Source organism: Thamnophis sirtalis, unplaced genomic scaffold (genome assembly GCF_051295495.1).
Source record: "Thamnophis sirtalis isolate CommonGarterSnake01/CBP01778 unplaced genomic scaffold, rThaSir2_p1.2 scaffold_1, whole genome shotgun sequence".
In the NCBI taxonomy this organism is placed as follows: Eukaryota; Metazoa; Chordata; class Lepidosauria; order Squamata; family Natricidae; genus Thamnophis; species Thamnophis sirtalis.
Window position 1 is genome coordinate 115,240,180 of NW_028261381.1, and position 17,334 is coordinate 115,257,513.

General features: G+C 37.7%; 1 protein-coding gene across 4 annotated transcripts in view; it reads right to left on the reverse strand.

Annotated features, from left to right (window-relative positions):
- PAK6 (p21 (RAC1) activated kinase 6) overlaps positions 1 to 17,334 on the reverse strand; it is a 46,300-nt gene that overhangs the window by 8,334 nt on the left and 20,632 nt on the right. For 3 of the 4 annotated variants that reach the window (XM_014061128.2, XM_014061127.2, XM_014061126.2), the window contains 5 exons: positions 13,372 to 14,001; positions 3,720 to 4,208; positions 2,062 to 2,195; positions 1,207 to 1,333; positions 251 to 376 (listed from right to left, as the gene is read on the reverse strand). In XM_014061128.2, coding sequence (XP_013916603.1) covers positions 251 to 376; positions 1,207 to 1,333; positions 2,062 to 2,195; positions 3,720 to 4,208; positions 13,372 to 14,001 — 1,506 coding nt within the window. The remainder of the gene's footprint in view (positions 1 to 250; positions 377 to 1,206; positions 1,334 to 2,061; positions 2,196 to 3,719; positions 4,209 to 13,371; positions 14,002 to 17,334) is intronic. The other variant, XM_014061131.2, reaches the window with a different exon arrangement.

The window sequence follows — 17,334 nt, forward strand, 5'->3', positions numbered from 1 at the left end:
GCCAACTCTGTACTGATGTATAGCTGTACATTGCTGAAATAAATGAGAAAGCCACATCAGCCAACTCCTTGCATTCCGTCTGAACATGGCTTGCAGCACACTGAATTATATGGATCAGAAATAATAATACAGAGGGCAAGAGGAGAAATCGAGTCATACTTTGCCATAATCTTAAAGGGTAGGTGCTAAAAGGGAATTGGTAAAAATATTTCAAACTGACATCCCTTTCAGATTCTGGATCTACAGTTACCTCAGTGGTATACGGAGACCTTGAAATAACTTCTGGAGCCATCCAATATGGTGTTCCTACTAAGGATTTCCGTTTTGGTACATCCTTGCTGATTTGTGCACAAAAGCCAAAATCAGAAAGTTTCACCTACACAAAAGAAAGCAAGGTAACATTAGATATCCTACACTAAAAAATAGGGGTAGGAAATAGGTAAGTAAAGAGAGTGTAGGAGAAGACAGACAAAAGCTGTAATATAGAGATAAGCATCCAGACCTATCCAATCCGATATTGCATATTTTGAACTGCAATGTTTTTGCAAACTGGCCAGCAAAATTTTTCTCTCTTAAATATAACAGGCTTCTTTTCTCAAAGTAAATGTATTAATTCATTTAAATATCACTTCAGCCACATATCACAAACCTAGGCCCAGAGTTAGAACAAAACACAAAAGAACAATCAAAATAGAGAAAAATAAAGATAATATAACTAACTTATCAAGAGTCCACCCCACTATTCTCTGAAAGCTCTCCAGAAAACTTATAGTTATATCACGTGGTTTCTAGGAAGATATTCCTTAGAGAAGTGGCAATCACCAAGCAGTGCTTTCTTCTGGATCCCTGCCCCCTATACTTCCCCAGGTGATGGCCCACTGTTAGCATGAGAAGCATATTATGTAGGTTAATTTCATTTATCAAAAAAAGATGGAACAAAAAATGCAGAAGGGAGCAATGCCTGAGAATTCCAAATGAATTCTCTGAATTGGCAGAACTGGCAGCTTATTTATCTTTTAAAACTAATTCACACAATTGCTAACCGAGTATATGGCCCCTTGCCTTATTTGCTTATTTAAAAGTATAGATGCCGGAGACTGAACCTTGGACTTCCTACATACAAAAGCACACTTTGCTCCTGAGTTGTGGCAAAGAGAAGCCAGGGAAAAATGCAGGGAAAGATGAAAGAAACAAATTAAGAATTACCCTTCCATCAAGAGTCAAGAGAATGGAGTCACTCTTAATGTCTCTGTGAATCACACCTTGGGAATGCAGGTAGGCAAGTGCCTGCAAGACTGACTCACATACTGTAGCAATTTGCTCTTCATTCAGTCTGAAATAGAGCAGCCAAAATTGTACGTGGGAGTAACTTAATTTCATACAGCAACAATTAATTAAATGTTCACTTATAGCATGCATGATATTTATGACACTTCCTGCTCCATTAAGAGTAAGAATTATGAACAGTCATTCTTAAAAAGTAGATAAAGTCAAAAAGTTCAGAACGAGTGATTTGGAATTTCAAAATCACATTTTACACAAATACAAGACACTACCCTGGTGACAAAACAAAATTTATCATCCTCTTTCCCTGCTGTAGTGGAAAATTGCTAAATTAATTTCACTGCCAAATTTGAATCTGTCAAAATAGTTCTCAGATCACCCCTCCAGGAGCTAATTCTTTCTCATGACTAGGCATTATCGGTATTCTTATTCTCCAAGAATTAAATTGATAAGAATCATTAGTATGTCAACAAATGTGATACTTTAAGTGCTATTTGAAGAAGTGCTCCCTTTATTTTGTCTACTCAGCAGCTCCTATCACAAAGTATTCCTTATGATAAGAGCAGACTGAAATTACATTCTTTGGCTGTTCTATAATATGGTGCAGCAAATTGTGCAAAACAAAGCCTGGAGCTATGTGCAATTTATAAGCCACAGGTTCTCTACATGGAATTTCAATGGTCTTTAACAAAGACAGAGGTTTTCTAAATAACCCACCCCAAGTTGGGTGCATTGAATCAGAAGAGAGCAATTCATATAGTCCTGCTTTTTTCCTACCTGATCTGAGAGAGAATGTCTGTCAGAGCTCCTCCTTGGAGAAATTCCATCAACACCCAAAGCTCATCACCTACAAGATAGCTTTTATACATCTCCACCACGTTGTCATGCTGGTAGTCCCTCATTATCACGACCTGAGAAAGATGACAAAATACAAAGGACTGATAATTCACACTATCCTTTTTGCTAATGTGACATATCTCCAATTAAAAGATTCTCTTTCGGCCTATGAAGGTTGGTGACTTTCATTGGATGGTTAAGGGTCACAATCCATGATTTCAACATGCACTTTTTCACATCAGCATCCTTTTATAATTCAAGGACTGACAAGACATATTACTGGAACAAAAAATTATTCCATGTTGCAATCTTTTTTCTTTTCCTGGAAATTCTGATTTGTTTGGACCTGAAGGGCAACACTCAAGGTTAGAACAGAGACCATTATGTCCTTGACTAAATCATGATGATTTTCAGGCACTTCCACACTACAATACCACCATTTTCATTCCTGAAACTCTCAGTAGATTCTTCCGCTTCTGCTTCTGCCAATTCATAATGCTGAGAACAGGGAATGAAATTCACTGTTCTGCCCAGGTTCCTAAAAAATTTACTGAAATAAAAGTAAAACAGAAAACAAAATCCAACCCCATAGTTCTTTCAGAGGAAAACTGACAAAATGTTTGTCAATTTCACACTTGCTTTTACCTTCTATGTCCGGGATGGCGAACCTATAGCACGCGTGCCAAAGGTGGCACGCGGAGCCATTTGTCAGGGCACGCGAGGCGTTGCCCTGTTAGCTGGCCAGCGTGCATGCACGTGCTGGCCAGCTGAGTTTGGCTTTTTTAAAAGCCATTTTTCGCCCTCCCCAGGCTTCAGAGGCTTTAAAGGAGCCTGGGGAGGGGGAAAAGAGTCTCCCCCACCCCTACCCCGGGAGTCCGGTTTGTTCGTAGGGTCGTTTTTAGTTCTCTGGAGGCTTCAGGGAAGCCTCCTGAAGGTCCCTGAAGCCTCTGGAGGCCCCCCCGGGGGGCAGGAGAGCCTCTTTATGCCCTCCCCAGGCTCCTATAAAGCCTCTGGAGCCAGGGGAGCGTGAAAAAAGCATGCAAAAAATGGGGAGCGCCTCTCATGCACGCATGCGCACTGGGGCAGTCGCACATTGCATTATGGATGTGGCACGACCCCCCTGCGCTCCCCCCTATGGCACACGAGCTAAAAAAGGTTCGCCATCGCTGGTCTAGATTCTGGAGGCTAGATTGCCAGCATTTTCCTGAAGCTCAGGAATTTGGAGAGAGAGGGGAGAAAGGTCTTTCAAATAAGGTAGTAGAAGTACATCATTTTTAAAAAGTAAAACACTTCCCTCCAGCTTTGCAATAATTTCAACTACATCACAGTTGATCTAGAAATAAATCAACTCAAGTGTTCCAACACTTTTAACAGGGTGGGAAAGCAGAAGTTCAAAACTGTTTTTAAACTGACACAGGATCCTTGATGAAAGTGCAGTATACGAGTTATTAAATGATATCAATATATGGCACCAAAAGCAATCTCTAAAAGCCAAATGAATAATCTTTCTTTTGTAGATGCAGTACTACATCTCACTGACATTACTATCTACTTTTGGGCAAATAAGGTTAATATTTAATATCTATTAATTTAGTCACCTCATTAAAAAGGAGTTCTCGCCGCTGCTGCTTTCGTAAATCCATCATCTTCACTGCTACCTGCCTTCCAGAATGCTTCTCACGAGCAATGCAGACAATACCCGTAGATCCTTCACCAATCTTGACGTAGCTTTCTAGCATTGTCCTAGGATCTCCTTGGTCCACCACCATCCTCAAGGCAGCTTTGAACTGCTCATGAGTTACCACCGCTGGATCCTCACTGGTTGGCTGTGCTTTAGCATCCAGAGGAAGATGAAGGTTGCTGGAGCTGGTTTGGGTGTGCCTGTTCCGTGGGGACCCTGCTGGCGATGGCCTACCTTGAGGCAAGCCAATTCTATGTTCAATGGTTGGGGACTTGTGAGGGGAACCACCAGCTTCTGAAATCCTAGCGTAATCAGGCACAGGCTGGTCAGAGGGAAGAGACTGGGATTTGGCTGCAGGACTATGCGGTGAACTCCAGTGCTGGGGTGCCCTGAAGAAGGGGTTCGGCTTGTAAAGAATAGAAGAAAATGTATCATTAGCAGAACTGTCAATTCAGATAAAGACATTAAATGTATTTGAATCAATACATTGCTGATGCAATCTACATAAATGGAATTATTGAAACAATTGTTTTGAATGGAGATTAAAGTATTCTTTGTATTTTGAAATAGTATATATAGAGATTGCAGAGGATGCCATCTTGGGGGGGAAATTGCCCAATACAAACACACACACTGTAATGAGCCACTTCAATATCTAAGTCCAAATTAAAGCATACTTGATACATGATTATCTAGTCTTCACTTGAAAACATTCAGCAGAGGGAAGTCACAATCTCTCAGAATAACTGATTCCATTCTTCAACTACTATTTCTGTTAGGAAATTTCTTCTAACATTCAACAAAAAATTGCCTGTATTCCCTGTCCTGCACTCTCAAATGATGGCGAGTTTCTTGAGCTATTTCTATTCTTCTATTTGAAGGACACCCTTATATGCCACCACAATTTTCTTGGCTTAAGTATGTATGCATATGTATGATAGGTATTGTACAATCATCACCTTGTGCAATATCATATTTATGGATAGAGCAGGGATGAGAAACAAAATTCTTATTATTTTTAAAGTCATATAAAGTGAGGTAAAGAACCTGTCACATGCAGTCAACCAGCAAAGTGCTTATTATCTTTAGTTGAGTTTCAAAGAGGTAAGTATCTTGTGTGGCATCACAATCCCTCTCCCAACTGTTTTAATGGCACTTGAAGTTCAGTAGAGAAAAAGGTTTATACTATTGTATATTCTCTAAAAAAAGTCACCTGAATAAGCCACTTTTCTTTCTTGTTAGAACACCTTTAATACATCACAAGACCGATAGTTTAACTTGGTCATTGCCTAAGTGTTTTATATATATATACTACAAAGTTAGACAATTAGATTTCATGCCACTGAACATTTTACATATCTATTATCTACATAACAAATATTCAATCATGTATCATGTCCCCTCAGGGAAAAGGGCGGCATATAAATCCTCAATAAAATCTAAATCAATAAATCTATCTTATTCACAAAAATAACAAAATTATATTTGTAACAATGGCACTCTAATAAAAATATGTGATAAACTCTTCTATACTGCCATGATTGTATATGCACAACTTTTAAATAAACAAATTTAGAATATGTTAAAATATAATAATGTTTAACAACATTATTATAAAGGGGATCTGCTACAGATAATTGTGTGAAATAATGTTATTTAAAATTAATTCTCCATTCTTTTTATTCTTACTCTCTCTTAACTATCTCCACCAGTTCAATCAGGCAACCATTTAAAATGTGCTTTTAATATGTCCCCAGCAGGTTTGCCCCTCAATTTGCAGCTTATTTCTTTTATGTTTCTTTATCCCTTTAGGCTTTTTTATACTTCAAGGTCTGCTAAAGTACCCTTTTTGTGCATGGATGATGCCAGTTGAGCAGCTATAAGGGTTGGAATTTCAAATGAAACTTTTATCAGATCAATATAAAGGTGATCTGCAACAGAAGGAAGTAGTGTTATGTTCTTCCAGAAAACTCAATCAGTAGGTTCTATTCTGAACACCCAATTACTCAGCTACTACCTATATTCCATATTATTATTGTTGAAGGGACTTTCTCTCCATCTGATTTTATTCCCTGCTGTTCTCCCACTCTGTAAAATAGAATATAAATATTTTGGTCCATTTATTTTATAGAATGTATACAGGTAGTCCTTGACTCATGACCATAATTGAGCCCAAAACTTCTGTTGCTAAGCAAGGCACTTGTTAAATGAGTTGTGCCTTACTTTATGACCTCTTTTGTAACAGTTGTTAAGCAAATCACTATTGTTATGTGAATCATGTAGTTGTTTAGTGAATCCAGCTTTTCCCATTGACTTTGCTGGGATGGTAACAAATGGTGATGACATGACCCTGGGACAGTGGCAGTTGCCAATCTCCCGAATTTTGAACATGTGACCATGGGGATGCTGCAACAGTTGTAAAAAATGGTTATAAATCACTTTTTTCAGGGCTATTGTAACTTTGAACAATCACTAAACAAAGGGTTATAAGTCTATATAACTACCTCATCAAAAAGTAATAAAATAATATCATAGCAAAGCCAATCCTCCTAAAACAATACCCAACTGAACCAGACATATCAGACTCCGCTAATAACCTGAGGATAAAGAGAGGTGTTCAGGACTTTCTGGAAGGCTAGGAGAGTTGTGGCCACTTAAATCTCAGGGAAGAGTCTATTCCATAGGGCAGGTGCCATGACATAGAAGGCATATTTCCTAGGTCCCTCTTGATGGCGCTGTTTCAAAGGAGGACTCAGACCATGCCTACTTTGACAAATCTTGTGGAATGAGCAAATAAATAATTGGGAATTAGTGTCCTGAAAAGAACTTGGACCCATCATATATAGAGCTTTATAGCTGACCACTACCACCTTAAATTGCACTCACTAACCTGTTGGAGCTTTCAATGCCCATGACTTACATAGGCATACCACTGCATTTTGGACTAACTGCTGCTTCCAAATACTCTCCAAGGACAGCCAGATGTAAAGCACTTTGAAGTAACTTAAGTGTGAGTGACTGAAAATTAATCCTCCTGTTCCAGGAAGATTATAGTATAGCCTTTATTGTCATTATACAAAATAAAATTGGTTTATGAAGAGGCATAATTAATGGAAAAGATGAAGTTGTGCACAGGCACACCTGACCACAATTGTTGTGCACAGGTGCACCTGACCACAACTACTCCCTGCTCATCTACTAGAAGCCAGAATCTAGAGGGACTTGTATGTCATCTCTTTGGATGGGGGAGTGCTACTCTATCCAGAATAAAAGATGGAAAACCCTTGAACTGGAGGGCCCCAAAGCCCAAATAGATGTATTAAGTCTTCGTATGGTTGAGTAAAAGCCAGTTCCTTCCCATTCATACTTCCATAGCTTCCAAAACCCAGGAAAGGACTTGGGAACTAATACTTGGATAGTATAAAGCAGAAATGTACAACTGATGGTTCTTAGCCTTGTGTTGTTGAATGACCTCCCCTAACAATTTCATGTAAATGTTAAATAAGAATGGGAAGAGCTGTGGGGCCCTTTACAGTGCAGGGATCTAGAGCTCAGCTTCTCCCAACATCAACTGAGTCCAGTCCTGGAGGAAGTTGTCTCCCACTCTGAATCTTCTGAGCCAGTCCAGAAGGATATTGTGATATCACAAAGTGAAAACATTCATTACAGATATATTAATATATTAAAGATACCATTCATAGACAGAATTAAGCAAGATGAATTCAAAATGCTTTATTAGAAATCTAACTTTAGCTGGAATAAAAGATTGACGTGAGAGAAAATATAACTACCTGGATAGGTTCATTTGTCATTATAGCAGTGCTATCCTGGGAAAATACTCAGTGCAAGTTATTCTATAGAATCAGTGTTGGCAATATGTTGGTACAGGCTTAATTCAAAAGGAATCTGATTTCTTTTTTTGAAGAATTTAGAATAGGTATGTCCAACCCGTGGCCTGTGGACTACATGCAGCACTGGACAGCTAGTAATGTAGCCTCAGAAGACCATATAAAAATATTGAAAAATAAAGGAAGTTTATTATTTATATATTTTGTTATATATTTTATATGCAGCCCAAGACAATTCCTCTTCACTCCATGCGGCTTAGGCAAGCCAAAAGTTTGGACATGCCTGATTTAGAAAATATCTAGTTATGCACATTGGAATATAAATGCATGGCCAATATGAAAAATGACAGAATTGTAGAAATGTTTTTAGAAAAAGTTTTTTTAATGAATTTATGGTATCTAAAAGATTATCCTATTGCCATGGAATTACTACTGAGATTTATTATTAGCCACTGGTAACCATTGCTACTTTATTATGCAAATCTTTATCAGATTTTTCTCCTCAAAGAATGCAACGAGTGGGAATTACTTGTTTGTATCATCACAATAAGTCAAGTTTAATAAACAAGGTATTTGATGATCTATTTGAAGATCACCCAATTAATTTAATGTCTATGGCGAGTGGAAAAAGGATTCAACAAGACCTACTATAGTAGTGGATTCTTATATTGTTGGGGAAGTGGACTAAATTATCTTTAAGAACCTTTCCATCTGTACAGAGTACAGAAGACAACCTTGAATATGGAAGAACTGTTACCTAGGCAAAAGAGCTGACACATTTTTTTTAAATCCAGAAGAAAATGACATTTGGAAACAGGTCAGATAGATGCCTCCCTAACTCACTGAACTATAAGAAGGAGGTACAGCATAATCAGACTTGCAAAATTTTGTTATTATAGCCAATATCAGTAAAAGTAGTTTTAGCATGTTATGGTATCTCCGAGCTATGTTAAAAGTTCTCATCACAATTCAATACTAATTTTCCTGGAATATTTAGCCTTACCTATGGCACAACCATGCAATTCGGACAATAATTCTTACATATCTATGTCAGAAAACAGATCTTAGTGACCAGTGATAGAAACAATAGATGATGGTTTAAAGAGGCCAGGTCGGATTTTCTACAATTCTGTATTAATTAGATGAAAAACAATGATATGAATTTAAATATATAGGGTGATAGAAGAAATTCTCCTTATTTAGGCCTAGTAATATTTATACTGCAAGCAAATATAGATTATTATCTTGCATAGCACCCCTTATATACATTTTTTTTGTGTTGACTCCTGTGGGTATACATACAGTATATTAAAGTATATATTGCAATCATTGTACATTTCGAGTGAATGCAGAGAGAGAGAACTGTCAGCATGCAAAATTACCAGTACTGCTTGATGAAATGTACTTCCCTCATTTCTGTCTACAATACCTTTTCAGTCCAGCTGAGACATGTCCCTGATAGCAAGGAGTGTTCAAATCACCAGCTTTGTTTTATGTATTCTAGAGTCCACTTTTGTAACCTTTACACTATAAATTCAGCACATTGTTTATGTGCCATTTAAAAAATAGCAACATAAACATACCCTTATTTTCATTTATTTCTATATCATTTAACTTAAACTAGCTAGGCTATCTTTTCATTTTAAAGGTGTTTACAGCAGAACACGAGATTGCAATAATATGAAATCATGGGAAAGTAGGTCTAGATCACAAATGAAAGCTGACTCTATCAAAATGACAGATGCAAAATGAATTGTCAGCAGAGACCAGATTTAAAAAACCACACTGGTAGGCTTTCTAGGTTCAGTAAATGATCTGTGGCCTCTCTTGCTCACAGTTCATAATGTTGCTGTTACTGGGCTTTCCCACATCATTCTTTTATTTATGAATATGCTCTGAATCAGCAGGGCTCTGTACATATTCTCTTCAGTTTCTTTCCCACAGATGGGCCAAGGCCAAATTTGGTTAGCCATTAGCAGCTACTAACTGACACTAGAAAACAGCTTTATGATCTCTTCCAAAAATTCTGGGATCCTCACTGCAATAATCACTTTTGAAAAGTAAAATTCAGAACAGGTTTGGGATATGGAAGGGTAAGAGCTGGATAAAACTGATATTAAAGCATGTTTTTGCAGGTACCGTGTCTTCTCAACCTCATATTTGTACTGTTTTGAAGAACCAATACTAGAAATTTTGAAATAATATTCCCTACCTTTCTTTCAAAGAGACTAGGACACTACGGGTAGATGTTATCTTTTTAATTTGTTTTTGCTGTTACTCTTACAAAATAATAGTGTTTATTGGGCTTAAAAAGAATGGCTAAGCTTCATGGCAGGGCAGTAAGTTGACTTCACATCTTTCTGTTCCAGTCTCCATCAAGACTCCAATAGTTATCAGTCCATAATGCTGCTTACATTTTCATTTTATTCTGAAACATCATTCCAACCTCAATGCTTATTTAAGAAGGCTGTTACAATGGTCAAATGCCACTATGGACAAAACCTACATTTGATTCAAAAAATAAGTGGTGTTGTAGAAAGTACTGCTCTATTAATCTGGTACAGACAACTACTTTGGGATACAATTGCATCACAGGTAGCCCTCAACTTACAATCAGTTGCTTAGGGACCATTTGAAGTTTTGATAGATTTACCTGGGTAAATTCATGGTACGTGTGACCCAGATTTGAAATTCCAAAATTTCAGGCTCCTCCTGTATGTGACTGCAGTTTGCCCACTCGGCAATTGGTCCGCCTTTACAGCTATTGATAGTGTCCTGTGCTCGCACAGATGTATTTTATGACAGCTTTATGGAAATTGGTTTGCTTAACTACTGCAGATTCATTCAATGATCATGGTGATTTTTTTTAAATGATCACCACAAAAAAGATTGTAAAATTGGGTTGGTCATGTGGGTGACCCATTTTACAACTATTACGAGTTACGACTGTGACAAACAGGCTCCATTATGATCGTAACTCGAGGACTGCCTGTATCATGAAGAATCAGATGTGATAAACATTTGGAGAATTCTTCAACCCAGTAGTACCTCTATGGTGGGGATAGGACAGTACTCTATAGGTAGCCATGCCTTTTTCTTCAACCTTTCTATACCAATCCACTGGTTGCTCCAAACGGAACTGCTGTCATACTCTCTATATAAGGATCATGCATTACAGAAAACTCAGGTCTAATTCATGCACATAATGTACAGACAATATTTAGGACATTGGCTCAGAAAAAGCCTAGATGTGTGCAATGTACATACAGACTTTCCTTTTGTGCACATCCATGCTAAACAGGGGCAAAAGTTATCTAGAACACTCACATATAGACAGCTCCTCACAACCTAACATCTGAATGGGACTCCTCAGAGGAAGGCATCTGAGCCTGGCATGGTCTTATATGGATGTTATGCCAGTCCCTTGCTTTACACTGTATGCAGCTTTATGCAACTCAACCTGATTCCACAACTGGAGTACCATCTGTTCCACTTAATACAACTCCTCAGGTATAGTAGGGACTTAACAGTAGGGACAGACCTGATGGATTGCAGTAGAAGCAGCAAGACTTCTTTATTTCTGGGCTTCATAGAAAACTTAGAAGTCGAAGATAAGATATATATGTCTTTGTATCCAAGGCCAAGTGTGTTTGTATGTGTGCATGTGCGTGCATATGTATAGACGACATATATATAACAAAGGCAACAGTAAAAATATTGGGTTTCCATCTGGATGGTCTCTTGTGACGAGCCGATAGACAGAGAATGAGCATACCAGGGGTTGGGCATACCAGGGGTTGTGACACTACATACATACATACATACATACATACATACATACATACATACGTAGGTCTATGGTTATTCGGGTTTTCTCCCGTGTAAAATTGGAGGTGTCTTGGCGACATTTCGACAAAGTCTCATTCGTCATCTTCAGGCTTCGTGCTTCCAGGAGCAAATTCCAGTTTGCTCCTGGAAGCATGAAGCCTGAAGATGACGAATGAGACTTCGTCGAAACGTCGCCAAGACACCTCCAATTTTACGCGGGAGAAAACCCAAATAACCATAGACTACATACTAACACCCGCGAAAACCTCAGAAATATATGTGTGTGTGTTTGTGTGTGTGTGTATTTGTGCTGATAAATAAATAAAGGGAGACAAGTATAGATCTATTTCAAGCTATTTAGCTCTCATCAGCTAGCCATACCCTTACTGTAACTCTCTATCCATCTATCTATGCACACACACACACACATGTATGTATGTATGTATGTATGTATGTATGTATGTATGTATGTATGTATGACTGGTAAATATTACAACCGGGGATATGGAAAGATACCACCAAAAATATAACAGTGCTAATAAATTCAGAAAAGAATATATAGAATAATCAATAAATGAGCAACATTTGCTGAAACTAAAAAATATACCATATCCATAAAATGTTAATATAAAACTTACTCAATCCTTTAACATATTATTAAATCTAGTTATATAGACCATTTATTATTCCATTTTCTCAGTTTGGGTACAATATGTAATTTTGCTATTGTTACCTACTTATTTTGGTACATTGGAGAAAAAAATTCTGCAAGCATTTCTCCCTCTCCATGTGTGGCAGGGGGGAAAAATGTAGGTAGAAGTTAAACACTTAACAACTGCTAACCTTGAATGACATCCAAAGTTTTCTTTCTGCCAAATAGTAGATCTGGTCCTGCCAGGTTCAGAGCTATTTTCTGAAAAGGTGCCACTTTCAAGGCAAAAGAAATCATTGGAGTCTGACGAGCACCAAAGGGAGTTCCCTCATGATGCAAACAGCAACACCAGACCACATTTTCATTTGGAACTTAGCATTGGTGAATAGACTTAATCTTTCTCATTTTGCTCTTTAGTACCAGTCTCAACACGCCTCCCAGTGCTGGTGATTTCTGCTTCAGACACACTAAATGCACAACGCAACAGATTGGATAGTTTGTACACTATAATTATGCAATCAATAGTACTAAATTGCCATCTTAAAAATGAACAAAATTAATCTGGTATGAATGATGTCAATAAAAATAGTTATGGAAATATTTTGCAAAACAAATGGGCTTAAGCTGAAACCAGGTTGATTTAATCAAAAGAAGGAACAAAATTATTACTAGAGGATTAATTTTTTTGGAAAGCAGTTTGGCAAAAAATAAAAACACATAGCAGAGAAAATGGAAGTAATGTGAGACACAAGAAAGTCCAAGAAACAATATACATAGAAATCATCTTCAGAGTGTTTTGAGTTTGCATGAAGGAATTAAATGGCTGATGTGGAAATTGCATTATTTTTTCTTCCTTTCTGGCCATTTCTCTGCCCCAGCTAATGCCGCTCCCCAACTTTCTAGTAATGTTTTAGATTATGTTTCATTTAATTCTTATATAAAGGTAAGAAATGTATGTTCAAATAAACAATGACATTGACAGGCAAAGTTTTTGTGAGAGCAGAAATGGGTTTCTAAGATAGCTGTGCATGTGATAATATGTGTTGAAACTTTAACATTAGCATATATTTAAGGCTATCTTCATCATATCAGTAAAACCTCCTGAAATGATTTGCAAGTTGTAAGAAGATGAGTTGTAAGAAGATTCTCAAAGCAATATTTGCTTTCAGAATTGGAACTTGGAAGCTCTCAGGCTAGAAAGGTACTAATGTAATACCTTCTAGGGAACCAAGCACACATACCTTTATCTGTGGGTTGTTTCCAATCTTATTTGAAGGGTTGGATGACGGGAACACAGTTCGCAACAGCCTCCGCTTCAAACTGTTTTCCCTTGATTTAGAGCCAGGACTACCTTCTCCAGGTGGCCTCAAATTAGCTTGGCTCCCATGGCAGGGCTGACCATAGTTCTCTTCGGAGTTTCTTCTTGCTACAGCATTTTCTCTGTTTACTTCAGGAACAGGGATGTATTGCTGGTGCTGAAAACCTGATGAGAGTGGGGCAAAGTGGCTATTTGCCCCTTGGAACTCTGAAGGGTCAAGAGATTGAGCTTTCATGACTAGGCTATTGGAATGAGCCTGCCCGTCCAACATGGGCTTGTAATCAGGCCATAAGGTCTGCCTTCTAGACGATTTATTTCCACCATTGCAGTTGAGGTAGTTTCCATATTTGTCTGCCCAGTCTGGTTCAGCGCAGTGTAGATATATGTCAGTTGGTTCATCTTCTCCTAGAAGTCCTAGCGACTGGGCTCTTCTCCTGCTAGTAGGGCTCTTACCCCTCAGGGTGTTAGAACTGATGAGGGAGAGCTTCTGGATGTCATTGAGTATTCCAGAGATATATCCTTCCACTTCAAATGTGCTGGCTCGCACAACCGTCTACCACAAAACAATTAATTAATTGATTAATTGAGGAAAGTTAATGTCATCTGCTCATTCATTAAGAAAGGGAATATCTAAATCTGGGACAAATTTACATATATTTCTACATACTGTACGTAATTAGTGAACTATCCCTAGTTCACTCTGAAAATGCAGATCCAAGGAGAGAATCACACTAGTGTTTACCGCACAGTGCTCAGAAACTTAAAAATGGCCTGGTGCTACTAACAAATCAGATGTTACAGAGTCTATCCAAAAGTGAGGCTAAACCTCCAAATAGAGCAGATCTACAAAACATTTGTGTTGCCCGCCATTATTTTTAATTTCTAATTTGAAGCAATTACTAACCTCCATTTCATACTACCACATGCAAGAAAAGAAAAATATGTAGTTTAGTCAATAGCAAACATGCACACTATGAACCAATTATATGAATTGATAGACAATTTATTTTTACTGCCTACTGCTGTTTTACTGGATAATATGTTGAAAGGTAAAGACAAATAAATGTTCTTTTTTTACATCTATTATAATAACTCAAATTCTAAAGTCACAATCCAACAAACTTATTGGTGTGAATAAACACAAAGATATATACATTCAATAATAAATAAAAATTAAAGGAATTACTTTTTACAGGAAACTAGTTATAAGCTTATAAAAGTATTTTAACTATGCAAAGATATTGACTTGGAACACAATAGCTGCATTTTCCTGTCCAGACACCTACTTCTACTATACATTACCTCTCTTACAACTCAGCCAACTCATTTACATAGGAAATAAGAAGCTTAAGAATGCATTGTTATTATTTTTCCAAAGGGAGGCTCAGTATAACAATGCCATCCCCTACTTCAATTCAAAACAGCAAAAAATGTGGTAAACTGCAGTCAAATGATTGTGAGACACCGCAACAATTGTAAATGCGAGCTGGTTGCCAAGTGCCTGAAATACAGTCATATGTCTTTGGGGTTGGGGAGTGACACAGCACATCATTTTACAACAGCTGGAAGTGCTTTACAGGCCATAAAATACCTTCTCCAAGGTTGTTGTAACTTTGAATGCTTGTTAAGTGAGGACTATCTGTATTCTTTTATTGTACACTGCTAGTCATATATACTAGAATCTTGTGGTAGGGTGGTATACCAACCTTTGCAAGGAGTCTGAAAAGCTGCTGTAAATCACAGTACATCTTAGAAGATAGTATCTGTCATGGCTTAAATAGAGCAATACTTGCATCTTCTAACAAGTGTTCTGTTCTTATTTTCATCTCCAGAACATTCACCATGCATTACTGAATGTATGAATATGTTGCATTTTAAGTGCTGGATTCATTTAGGAACTGTATCCATAGTCCTCTTTTCGGATGAGAGCAACTTTTGCATCTCATTTGGAAACCAAGGGCTCAGAGTAAGGAGGAAGAATGGAGAGGCCAATCAAGCACAGTAATCCCACGGTCATTGAACCAGTTTTTGGTGCTTTTGGCAAAAGTTGCTCTCATCAGAAAAGAGGACTTTGGACCACTGAGCAATAGGACTTTGGACCACTGTGCTTCATTAAGACCAGGGTCAATGCAGACGTCTACCAGGAGATTTTGGAGCACTTCATGCTTCCTTCTGCAGATGAGCTTTATGGGGATGCTGACTTCATTTTCCAGCTGCCCACACTGCCAAAAGCACCAAAACTTGGTTCAATGACTGTGGGATTACTGTGCTTGATTGGCCAGCAAACTCGTCTGACCTGAACCCCATAGAGAATCTATGGGGCATTGCCAAGAGAAAGATGAGAGACATGAGACCGAACAATGCAGAAGAGCTGAAGGCCGCTATTGAAGCATCTTGGTCTTCCACAACACCTCAGCAGTGCCACAGGCTGATAGCTTCCATGCCACGCCGCATTGAGGCAGTAATTGCTGCAAAAGGGGCTCAAACCAAGTACTGAGTATATATGCATGCTTATACTTTTCAGAGGTCCGATATTGTTCTATGTACAATCCTTGTTTTATTGATTGCATGTAATATTTTAATTTTCTGAAATGGTGGATTTGGGGTTTTCATGAGCTGTACGCCATAATCATCACAATTATGATAAATCATGGCTTGAACTATCTTGCTTTGCATGTAATGAGTCTTATCTCATATATTAGTTTCACCTTTTAAGTTGCATTACTGAAATAAATGAACTTTTGCACAATATTCTAATTTTTGAGTTTCACCTGTAGTTCAAATTTTTTTCTGTACGCACTAGACTTAGTTAGTTATTAAGAATAATGTCTTCCCGTTTATTCTCTCACAAGAAATATAGAGACATGGGCTTTAGTCTTTCGGTGGAATGAATGACTGGGTGAAAGTCATTCTTTCACAGCCTTACTGTGAAATAATTGTGGGGAAAACAGGAAATGTGGGCATTATGTATACTACCTGGAGTTATGCAAAATATTTATATTATGATTTATAATCATATGTAAAAATGGGATATAAATCCAATTAATAAATAAGGTTTTTCAACAAAGCTCTCAATGCCTGGATTTACATATCATGCTAATTTGAACACACAATAACTTTGTTCAGCATAAAATTAATCAAAATGAAAATAGCCGGTCAGATATTACACTAAAGCAACTAAAACAAACCACTGTGTTATGACTTAACACAGTATTTGAATCCAACCAGTTTCTTAAGAGCCTTGGTGGCACAGTGGTTAGAATGGAGTACTGCAAGCTACTTCTGCTGACTGCTGGCTGCCTGCAATTTGGCAGTTCGAAACTCACCAGGCTCAAGATTGACTCAGCCTTCCATCCTTCTGAAGTGGGTAAAATGTGGACCCAGATTGTTGGGGGCAATATGCTGACACTGTAAACTGCTTAGAGAGGGCTGTAAAGCACTGTGAAGCAGTATATAAGTCTAAGTGCTAATGCTATTACTTAATAATGCTCATTTAAGTATATGAAATGTCTTGATTAGGAAGCATAGAAAGATGGCCTGGTGTTTGGAAACCTCTTAACACAATGTCTGCTATGTGATAGCACATTCACATATTCTCTTAATGCTACAGTTAACTAATCCAATGTGCCAAGTATATCTCATCTGTTTTCACAATCCACCAGTAAATTACAACATCCTAGCAAAAAAAAACCAAATACCCTTATATATATTGCTAGCCTGGATTAAAAACAAACAAAACACCACCACAATCAAGAATGGTAGAAATGGTGGTCTAAATTCAACTCAAGAAATCTTTTAACTAGGCGTTGTCATGAAAAATTACCAGCTCTCTATGCTCAATTTACATAAATATTAGAAAATGGAAATCTAACTATTGTCAAATTTA